The following is a 10,849-nucleotide window of genomic DNA, read 5'->3' on the forward strand; positions in this document are numbered from 1 at the left end:
AGAACCTCGGGAGGCCGTGGGGTGGGTGAGGTGGAGAGTGTTGGGTGGCTCTCAGTTCCATGGGGGAGAAACAAAAAGAGGGAGGGGCAGCTCCACTTGGCCCACCCATCTGGTTCAGTCTTGCTCCATAAAAAGAGCTTAGAGCTGGGGGGGATGTAGACGTGGATTACAAAGGCGGTGTGAGTTTTAGGAGAGTGTGGGAGGGCAGACGATATGGGCCAGGAGGGGTAACTCGGTAGGCTCTCGTTTTCAGTTTTGCTTTTAATCATCATCATCGTCGTCATCATCGTCGTCCTCATCTTCTGGGTCTCGCTTTCTCTTCTCGCCTTTGCCGGTTTCTGCTTCTGAGGGCAAAAAAAAGGAACTCAGTGTGGGATAAACAGGCAGCAGAAATTATCTCCCAAACAGTCTTGGTTAGCATTACCCAGTGGCTGTTGTGTTTTTGGCATTAGTTATCTGCTTCAGTCACAGGGTTTGTCTCAAACCTATCAACAGTATGTTCAGGTCTCATCTCTATAGCAGCAAAAATGAAAGAATTTGAAAACATGAGTGGAGTTGGACTTCATCTCATGATGAATGAAAACTGTAACTTGAGCAGATGATAATACCTGCTGTCAGGTACACACAACTACTGAAATGTAGAAACTGGTTAAGGATGAACAGGGTGATAACACCAGTCCTACCAAGTTTCTCGGTATATGTCTGGTTGGTGAGCTCTCTTGAGGTAACTCACCTCGTTTGAGAGGTTCACTGACATTTGTGCTTAAGTAGGCTAACTTATTATGTTACTTTTCTTGCTGCACCTTGAATGAAATACTGGCTAAAACGCATTGTAGTCTAATGCAAGCACAGCTTCTGCCCTCGTCTTGTGTTGTTGGTGACACCATAATTGACTGGGTTGATACATATTTATATGTACAGTCAGGTTGTACAGTTCTCTATTCTACATTTTAACAACAGGTCTTGATAATGGCAAATAATCAAGAACATTTGCATGACATAATTTATAAAACTCTGGTTTATCCTTCTACCCCATCCTCTAGTATGGAAGGGTGCTTAAGCAATGTCCCACCTTTTAGAGATATTTAATGCAATTGACCTTGTGGAGGGTTAGGAAGTAATACTGTCTTTGTTAACTGTGATGAAGCAAGTTTTAGGGAAACCCTGTATTTATAACCATACTAACCATCATCATCTTCATCTTCATCATCATCTTCATCATCAACTTCCCCATCCTGACCAAAGTCTTCCTCCTTGGACAAAGAAAATGGGGTTAAATGGGGAAAAAATATGTGTAGTGCTGTAATATTACTCTGTTCTACTATACAGAACTGTGATAAATGAACAAGCTTTAGACAAAAGGACAATTACAACTAATAAATCAATTAATCTTTATTTGTATAGCACCAAATCATAACAAGCGTTATCTCAAAGGTCTAGACTCATTGGTGTTAATAAAATTTTATCAACAGAAACCCGACATCAAGACAAGATAAAGAGTCTTATCTCATCTTAACCCACAGAGTACAGCACTTAGCAGCATTTAGCAAATGACATTGGCAAGGAAAAACTTCCCTATAACAGGCAGAAACCTCAGACAGAACCAGATTCATGTTAGTTAGACGTTTGCCTCTAATACACAATTTTGACTTGCTTTTCATTGTATTATACACAAAAAACTACAAAATACATTGTTTCCATTCTTGAGTTGGCACCACTAACGCTAGGCATAGCCAAGAGTTTGTTTGATCTTTATCTGACTGCATCAAAGGGTAAGAACATTTACACTATGACCCAGCCTCCAAGAAACAAACATAACACGCGTGAGAGAGAAAGTTCAGCGTTATCTTAAATTTATGTTTATCTTATTCATTTTTTACTTTAATTTGTAAATTTGATTAAATAATATGTGATAACTATTGAAATGTTAGACTCAGTGTGAGGGGCAAAATTTCTATAAGTGAACAGATACGTTCCATAAGGGAGGTTACCTCATCTTCTCCGCTGACCTCATCCTCATCCTCTTCTCCTTCTACCTCATCTTCATCTTCATCATCCTCCTCTTCATCGAAATCCTCTTCCTCACCATCCTCATCCTCCTCCTCTTCTCCCTCTGCAATACAAAAGCAACAATAATGAGCTAAAAAGGGTAGCATTCAGTCCAGCTGTTACAAATACATCACACACTGTTGCCTTGAAAACATTTTCTCAATCTGTCGCAATAAGTCATTCTCTATTTGGCGGCAGAGATGAGGAAAGAAGATTACCAGTACAGCAGGAACATCTTACCCTCATCTTCATCATCATCTACACCATCTCCATCTACCTCTCCGTCAGAGTCAGAGGCTTCCCTGTCCTCAACGTCATAACCGTCCAGGTAGGTGAGCTGAGGCAGCAGTTTGAACACACTCTCTCTGTAGTCATTCAGGTTTGTCACTTCACAGTTAAAGAGGTCCAAGCTCTTCAGGGAAGCCAGTTTTTGCTGTTGAGGAAACAAAAGATGAACAGTGATGACACAGTTCTGAGTAACCTGTATATTAAGTAAGTTCTGTTAATGTATGTATCACATAAATGAGGTCAAATAAAATAAACTGCAAAAAACAGCAATAGCAAAAATTAGAAAAATAGGATAGTTCATACTAATGGTTCCAATGTGCTGATGTCTTTCAATTTGTTGCCACTCAGGTTTAGATGTGTGAGGTTGGGTAGTTTCTCTGCTAAAACATCAAGGCCGCCACTGATTCTGTTGTCACTCAACTCCAGCTGAAAAGAAAGTGAAAGGACATGTGTTATCAGATTTGGTGGTCATCACGAATAGCTCTTGTTATAGATGTCTTAGGATGAAACAAGAAAAAAAATTATACAGATGTAAAAATTTACCTTTTTGAGTTTTCCTAGTTTAGGTAGGTCACAGACTGAAATTAAGCCAACATTTATCAAACTCAGGAACTCCAGGTTGACGAACTCAGCTGTGAGGCCTTCAATTTTTCCTTCATGTGATCGACAATTATCAAGCACAAGTTCCCGTATCTGTAGTAAAGAGAAGAATATCACATGAAAAATGTAGTTGTCATGTCATGTCACTCTCCACCTCATCCTGGAAACTTGCCAATTGTAACGGTTTACAACTTCACAGCTTTTAAGCAGTCAAACTCATATTTTCTTTTTCAATTTGCAATTTACATTGTTTGATATTATTTTTTAAACTAAGTTTGATGCTTAACCGTAATGTTTTATTTTATTTGTTGTATAACCCATCATAAAAGTAAAACATTTATTAAAATTTAATGTGACATAAACCAAATTTATGGTATTGTTTCAACTAATTACAACAAAAATATCAATTTGTTTACATGTGTTGTAACAGAAGATCCAGAGAACAGACTGACTAACAACAGTGATGGGTGCCGAACAAAAAGACATTTGGTAACGTTATTTTCTGTGAAATGTTTGGAAAAACAAGTCTGAAGGCGGAGTTACTTTGAGTCCGTTAAAGCTAACACTAGTTGCGCAATTCAGTGTTGAGACAATATGTTGCAAAAAAAAAAAAGTTGTATTCAAAACTGATAGATCACGATTTCTCTGGAAAAAACACTGAAAAGAGTACTACGCCTCCTTCTAAAACAAGTGTGTGTCTCGTTTCTAACGGCGCACAAGTCAATGAACTGACGTCTTTGAAACGAGGATGAGTGCAGCAGTAGCTTCCCATGGCCTGCTGATGCAGTCACTAATGACAAATGCAATGATTTTAGTGAGCTAGCTTGCTACAAGCTAGCCATTGCCCCTTTTAAACGCTGCCGTGCGGTAGAGGAGCAGCTCCAGAGGTCTGTCTCCCCGCCATTAACCAACCCAACAGCAACGGAAAGGATTGCGAATACACCCATAGAAAAGCTTTTCTTTTTTCGTTAAACCAGCTTTCACTTGGGGAAGTGGAATATACTTGTCGAGCGAACGACCGATAATGGCAATTTGTTACAGGGTACAACGTCGTTTTCAGGTCGAAGTGGCGAAGGAAATATGTTGAGAACGGAAATTTAGTAAAAACAAAGATGGAGACAGTTCCTTTCTCCCAGAGCTTCAAAGACGACAGAATGACAACATGGCGATTTCTGAGATGCCGTTTGCAGTTCCCCGAACAGTTCGACGGCTAAACTGCTTTGAAGAAATAGTAATTAACGTCAATTACACATTGCTTTTGTTATTTTTTGTGTTAGATAATTTTTTTGTCGTGCATGAGTCGAGAGGAAACGCCGGCCGTCGAGTTTTCGGCTGCCCACGCATCAGGCGGGGTGCACCGGATCTCCGTGTCATTCAAGCAGCATGGTTCAGTTTATGAAGCTGCTGGCCGACAATTCTTCGCGTCTAGGTGCAAGCAACGCCAACATAAACTTTGATGGCGTTTCTTAGTGGGACAGACCATTGTTTTTTTGTATCAAGAGTACAATTTGACACGTTTTGTCTTTGCCTTGTGTTGCGAAGGGGGTAATATGGCGGGAACAAAATACTAAGTTAGGTGGCTGCTGTCTGAATGATCATGTCGTTTGAGACTCATCTAAAGCACTGGGTTAGAAGATGTTGGAAGGGGTTGTTTGAGGTTAATGTAATGGGAAAAAAATGGAAATATAGCTGCTGCATAAGTGTTGAAGCTTTTGGGGGAGAAAAAAAATGCTGCACACTCCCTTTAAAAACTTGCGTATCGCAACAACTTAAACACCGCTCAAAAGAAACCACAAATACGAGGATAGTTCATTAATTGTTCTAGTGGGAGCAAATATCAACTGTCTCTGGTTGGTGTTTTATTTTCTCATCATTATATGGTTATGGTATGGATGACTAGTGGATCAAGTGACTGTTTTTTTGTTGTCGCTGCTAGATTTGTGCATTTGATATTGATGTACTCTGTATAAAATCTAACACATAACTCGTGATCGATGGTCGCCCGTTTAGACGTGGACTAAAGCCGTTTTTGCAACAACGTTTCGGGAGTTTTAAAGAACATTTGTGATGAAAAGGCGCCCCATTAGCAGTTATGCTAGCAACAAACATGGCTTCCAAAGTCTGTATTAAATATACCTCTCTGCGAATGCCAAACGCGGCACAGGAAGCACATTCCCTCTCATATCAGCGGAAAAAAGAAGTTTAGAAATTGTGCTACAAATGTGGACTCAAGCTGAATCGTGTGTTCACCACTGACCGAGGAGGCTGCGAAACGGTTAAAGCACTGCAATAATGCCAGCAAGCTGAGGAATCACCGTTTCAAAGTAACGTCTGAATATAGCGTTTCTCGTCTTGTTACCGTTATACGCCCAATGCCGAACATTATAACGGGTTAGGCTTGTTGTGCGAGTGCTTTACGCCCTATAATAAACGAGTAACACAATCCAAAGCCCATGTGGTCACCATTACGCTAGCCACACAGGTCACTCGCAAAGCGAAAAAGTAGCAAGCTGGCTAATAGAGCTAGCAAGAAAACTAAGGGTTGGTTTTAAAAAGCACGACTCACAATAGACGGTGTCCTGTTTCTTCGCTCCAAGCTGATCCTCTTTGTCATGTCCATCGTGCCCTATGAAAGTTTAACTTTTCTCTCTGGGGTTTTGCTGGGATCTTCAGTCCAGAGGCAGAGATGCCCTAATGGAGGGAGAATATAGGACTGTATAATGAACTGAGCCAAACGCTAAGTTAGTCGGAGAGAGGAGAAACCATGGAGGGAAACGGGACTGAAACAAAATATATGCTCAACAGCGCCATCTGTGTCCAGAAACGCCCATCGCCTCCATGAAGGCATTGCAGTCACAAAACATGACGCTGCCCCGAAACAGTGCTGTGGTGCAATTTATTTCTGCAAGGACAGATCTGTACTATCTCCTGTGAAAAAAATAGCCATTTTTAGTTCAAGTCAGATTTATTTGATAAAAGAACAACTTACACATGTGTACATTCAACCCTAATAATGTCGTGTGACAAGCAGACATCAATAAAGTAGGTCATATGTTAACATTTTTTCTACCTGCTTATCTCTGTAAAGTTTATTACTTAAAAACATGTTCCATATCATATTATTATTATTGCACGATACCCAGCGTAAAAGTTAAGCAGAGATCTATAACCACAAAGACACAGTATTGCTAAAAACTTAGACCTGTTGAGCTCTGAAGCAAGAATCTGTTCTTTGTTTAGCACATGTTTGGTTTTTCTGTTTTCGTTTCAAAACTGTTGATAGCCCTTGTGCCTTTTTTTTTTTATCAATAAAGTGCAGATGGAATACTTTTTGTTGTACCTGTGGTCTATAAACGCCAATGTGTTCAGTCTCGTTCAGAGCACATTGCTAGAAATGAGGGGTTGGTGTGTTTGATTTTCAGTAAAGGGAGTATTGTGGATGCATGTGGAGTAGGGCATCCCCCTCTTACCCCACCCCCACTTTACTTCCTGTGGCACAAGAACCCTCGACTGGAACTCTGCTGAGTTTGATATGTTGGTTTTTACAAGTTGAAATATAATTTAGTACCTATGATGAGCTTTTTCACAACAAAAATATGGGTTCAATCAAAGAATAAGTTAAAGGGCAAACATTTTGACATATTAAGACAGGATCCACACAACACCTCAAAACACACAAAACACATGAGCAAAACCTTCAATATTGGTGTTTTCATCCAATTATACATCCAAAGACTTAACAGCTTAGCAGTTTTAAATCAGTGCTTGGTAGTGAAAAGTGCACACCAGAAGATGGCAGTGTAATATCTTTGAATTCTAAAGACTGAGTTTCATTATGCAACAAAAAGCATGTGTGAACTACAATTTTCTCTGCCTTTGTTGGTAGAACAGAAAAACTGATAATAATCTGTAATTTGGGAGGAAATTCATACTCAGCAGTTGCTCGTTATTGTGTCCAAATGGCTTTTTAACTAGCCGGAAGGCAACATTGATGCTGGAGATCATTCAAAAAAATACAAGACAGTCAGGTTGAGTGATTTTGTGTCAATCATTCTTAAATGGGTACAATGGTGTGCTCAGAAAATGGGGCCTTTCTCCTATGGTTGGTCATGATAAAATGAGGGATGGAGTATATTTGCTGCAGTAAATTTTCTTACATGACACAACACTTAAAGAGTACATGAACCAGATGTTTTGTTTTTGTATTTTTAAAGATTTGGCGTGCAGTCTCTGGCATACGTGTGAGTGTGTGTGTGTGTGCACGCGCTTCAATAGCAACAAACCCCTTCAACACAGGCATATGTGAATGAAACCAAGAAGAGACCCTCAACATTCCCCCTTCAGCACTGGAGTCAATCGGCAGTTGGGTGTTATTTACTCTGCTGGACTGCTTCTTTTCTCTGAATGGCTTAAACACACGCATCAGGGCGCAATGTGCTGTGAGGAGATTGAGAACACACCCCGACAGAGCCACTTTCCATGTATGAGATAAGATGGGTTCATTCCCCTTTACTTTGAAAGACAGGCATTATCAATTCATCTGGTGTCGTTTCAATATTAAAATCCACTCAAAGTTTTTCACACCACAGTGTTTTATCAGTTACAAGTATATCGAAGTATAATTAAAAAACTGTGTTTTTAGTATCTTTGCCTTCATAGTGTTCTTTACTTTGCAATGCTGCCAATGATGTTTAATATTTAAGATAATTGTGCCATGTATTGTGCCATATTGTTGATTAAAAAATCATACTGCTTTCCAAACTACACTGTACAATATTAAAGTACACCGTATTATGTTATTTATGCTGCCTACTTTATTAAGCTGTATTTCAGTCATATTATTGCACAGATACAGAAATGGCGTCAGATACATGGGCGCACAATTATCAAAATTGTCACATAATTGTTATTTTTCTTGTTTTAACATCATTTGAAATCGGTCTTGTTCTGCATCTGCATTTTCTAAGACTTTATAGTAACTTCATTTTAACTATACATCTTTTCTCTATTTGAGGATCAGTATACACTCACATTCCTTTGCTGATTCCTGATCTTTTGATACAAGTAGAAATCAAGATGTATAGCTTTGTCTTCTGTATTTTAAATGATAATAGTTTTATTAACTCTAAAAAACGCCTTCAAGAATGACAGTCAACTTAGACATTGCATAATCATCTAAATTCAGAATAATATTTTTTCCTTTTTATGCAGCAGCAACAATTTTGCCCATAGACATGCATGCAAAACAAACAATTTCTTTTAATTTTCCCTCTAACCACATACGTTTGTACAGTGCCTACACACAATCTTGCCTCAGTCTTTTTTTTTCTCTCCTGCTCAACACTGTGCCAAACACTACAGCTTTACAAATATGATAAGACCAGAGCTGCAAGAGCTCTCCCAGCACTATGGTAATGGTTAACCAGATAATTCTCTTAGGGGTGGGAATAGAAAACAGTCACAAGTTATTCTGCCTTCTTTTCTCTGCTTTCCCGCCGTCAATGACTGACTTCATTCAAAGCAGGACCCAGAATGGAGGGGACTTCACAACAAGAGAACCAAGAGCTGGAATATAAAAATCCTGAAGAGGACCAAGGTTAAAATTTCATGTTTTTATTTCTCACTTTTCTTTTTCTTTTAAACAAAGTGCTTCAGCTTTCCCATCATAGAATGTGGAGGTAGTCAGTAATGCATTTGCACTCTGTGTGGTGTTTGAATTTTTTGTTTGACACAGATATTTGAATCATCTGGGCCTTGTTGCTACAAAAGAAGAGACAAGCATAGTCTTTCTGTGTAATAGTACTTTGAACTCATAAGGAGAAATATTTCTGTCAGAATCTTTAGTTTGTCTGTGAAAGGGAATAATAGCCACACAATGGGTATTTATGTGCTGTTAAATTCTCACTTTTTTCAGCCATGTTCAAAACACAGTTTTGTCTGTCTTTAAGCATGCTCTTGTACAAAAATAGTTTGTCTGCATGGCTCTCTGTTTACAGGAGGGATCCGTCGACGTTTGCGGGACAGGGATCTTCTCAGGAAGAGGAAGGCTGAAGCAGAAGCAAAGGAGACTAACCAGTGGGTTTTTGGGTAAAGTTATAATGAAGCACAACTTAAGTGCAGTGACCTACATCTCTAGCTACATTGATTTGGAGTTATACTTACAGTTTTGAAGTGTAGTCAAGCTCTAACAATATCAGTGCTTGTACAAAGTCTGAAGAGGCTTTATTGTGAAAAACTGCTATGTTAACATCAATAAAGAATGTTTAGATGAGTTTTTTTTTAACCAGACCTACCCAGCAAGAGTCTGAACTCTTCAGTCTCAATACATTATCAGTTTCTTATCACTTGTCCGTTTATATTGAATGTGGAGCAAGAGGAAAGCAAAGGTTGCATGCACTGGTGTTTCTATTGACGCCCCAGATACAGGTCAAGGACTTTGTACACTAGCTTTTCCAGAGAATCACAAGGATCAGTATCAATGTCCACTGCTGTTGATTACAATTATTGTACTCTTCAAGGGAGGAGAGTCAGAGAAAAAGACCAAGAGCTGAAAACAAGAGTGGTGCAAAAAGAAGAGGGAGACCCAGGAAGACAGAGCCAACGCCAGAGATATCTGTCAGTCAGGAAGAGGTGGCAGTGCCTCAGGTAGCTCCAATCGGATTGCCAGAGCCTGCAGAAGTCACACCGGATCAAACATCAGGCTCTCTGGAATCACAGCCAGCCTCTGTCCTTGCTGCCCCAGCTCCTCTGCAACTGTTTGGATCCTTCCAAAACCCAGTCTTTGGTCCTGCTTTGACCTCTCCAGCTCCAGGTGATCCAACTCCACCTCTCATTTCACCCTCAGGCCCATCTCCCTCTTCCACTAAAATTCTGGATACGGCTCAGATCCCTATCCAAGAATTGGCTCCAGTTTTGGCTTTAGCTCCAGGTGCTGTTCCAGTCCCTGCCTCAGACCAAGACCTAGTCAAAGAACCAGGCCTGGTCCCTGTCGAAATCCCTGTCCCTCCTGCTGCTCCTGGCCCTCAGTCAGCTCCTGCTCAAGTGGAAACCCCCTACACAGGGGCACAAGGCAAAGAGGCCCTAAACAAGGTCATCATTGAGGACTTGGGCCCAGATGAGGAGGAAGACATCACTCTTTCAGAGGAAAAACAAGATGACGAGGGTAATGAGGAGATTTAAAGCTCAATGAATGAAAGATGTGGAATAACATAAGTAAAAAATATTGATTTTAATAATGTCTTTTATGGTATAAACTGTCTTTGCATTTTTGTCTCTCTCTCTTTTTTTCTTTTTTTTTTTTTTTTTTTTAGATCTGAGTGGGACGCCCTCTTTCAGTGCACCTGAACAAAGTAAAATATTCTCAGTTCCAACTTTGTCCTCGCAGCCTCCTCCACCAGAGTATCTCCCTGGAAATTCAGTTTAACTTTTCCTGTGAACATACATGTCAGAGTTCTTTTTCTGTCAGTTTGAATCTGTTTTTTATACTTACATTAGTTGATAAGCAGCCTTTTAAATAAAGGAAACATTGAAGCCAAGCATATGCATTGCCTCTGATGAACTGAGAATTCAGAACAAACCTGTGTGCTTATTTATTTTTATGTTGCTTAAGCTAAAGCTCTTGAATTTTATATTTTGCATTTACTGAACAGCAAATTTCACTGCTTTTATTTAAAATAAATAGTACAAATCACTGTTAATGATGTTGTAATTGTTGATTTATTCAATTGAATTTTTGAAAGTTGTTTTTCACCTAATAAAATGCACAGCTAGTAATCACATGCCATCTATCTTTGAGTCCTTAATCTATAACGTTAGCTATGCTAAAAGTCAATGTGATATCTATATGGACTAAAATCAATATAAAAAGATTTTGTTTGAGTTGGTGGAGGGAATCTGAGTGAACTCCCTCTTG

General features: G+C 39.5%; 2 protein-coding genes across 3 annotated transcripts; one reads left to right on the top strand and one right to left on the bottom strand.

Moving 5' to 3' along the window:
- Positions 1 to 64: 64 nt before the first annotated feature.
- On the bottom strand, positions 65 to 5,730 carry anp32b (acidic (leucine-rich) nuclear phosphoprotein 32 family, member B). Its single transcript, XM_074695443.1, has 7 exons — positions 5,504 to 5,730; positions 2,881 to 3,030; positions 2,641 to 2,763; positions 2,290 to 2,482; positions 1,992 to 2,113; positions 1,187 to 1,253; positions 65 to 344 (listed from the first exon to the last, which is right to left on the bottom strand). The coding sequence occupies exons 1-7, from the start codon at positions 5,555 to 5,557 to the stop codon at positions 262 to 264; spliced, it is 792 nt and encodes a 263-aa protein (XP_074551544.1). The 5' UTR covers positions 5,558 to 5,730; the 3' UTR covers positions 65 to 261.
- Positions 5,731 to 8,144: 2,414 nt separating this feature from the next.
- Positions 8,145 to 10,543, top strand: hemgn (hemogen). 2 transcript variants are annotated; one of them, XM_074663924.1, is made up of 4 exons: positions 8,145 to 8,533; positions 8,934 to 9,012; positions 9,456 to 10,099; positions 10,248 to 10,543. In XM_074663924.1, exons 1-4 carry the CDS (start codon positions 8,470 to 8,472, stop codon positions 10,358 to 10,360), a joined length of 900 nt encoding a protein of 299 aa, XP_074520025.1. In that variant the 5' UTR covers positions 8,145 to 8,469; the 3' UTR covers positions 10,361 to 10,543. The 2 variants fall into 2 exon arrangements, with proteins under 2 accessions (XP_074520025.1, XP_074520015.1); XM_074663914.1 differs by having other exon boundaries at positions 8,146 to 8,533; positions 8,934 to 9,024; positions 10,248 to 10,541.
- Positions 10,544 to 10,849: the final 306 nt, after the last annotated feature.

Source organism: Halichoeres trimaculatus, unplaced genomic scaffold (assembly GCF_033239565.1).
Source record: "Halichoeres trimaculatus isolate MK-OKI-2021-1 unplaced genomic scaffold, fHalTri1.1 fHalTri1_scaffold_2, whole genome shotgun sequence".
Classification (NCBI taxonomy): domain Eukaryota; kingdom Metazoa; phylum Chordata; class Actinopteri; order Labriformes; family Labridae; genus Halichoeres; species Halichoeres trimaculatus.

Excerpts from the sequence above, each read along its gene's own strand:
- hemgn (XM_074663914.1), top strand. The coding sequence starts at position 8,470 with ATGGAGGGGACTTCACAACAAGAGAACCAAGAGCTGGAATATAAAAAT. Across the intron at positions 8,534-8,933 it reads AAATCCTGAAGAGGACCAAG|GAGGGATCCGTCGACGTTTG; the intron begins GTTAAAATTTCA and ends CTCTGTTTACAG. Across the intron at positions 10,100-10,247 it reads GGAAAAACAAGATGACGAGG|ATCTGAGTGGGACGCCCTCT; the intron begins GTAATGAGGAGA and ends TTTTTTTTTTAG.
- anp32b (XM_074695443.1), bottom strand. The coding sequence starts at position 5,557 with ATGGACATGACAAAGAGGATCAGCTTGGAGCGAAGAAACAGGACACCG. Across the intron at positions 2,764-2,880 it reads AACTAGGAAAACTCAAAAAG|CTGGAGTTGAGTGACAACAG; the intron begins GTAAATTTTTAC and ends CTTTCTTTTCAG. Across the intron at positions 2,483-2,640 it reads TCAGCACATTGGAACCATTA|CAAAAACTGGCTTCCCTGAA; the intron begins GTATGAACTATC and ends TTTCCTCAACAG.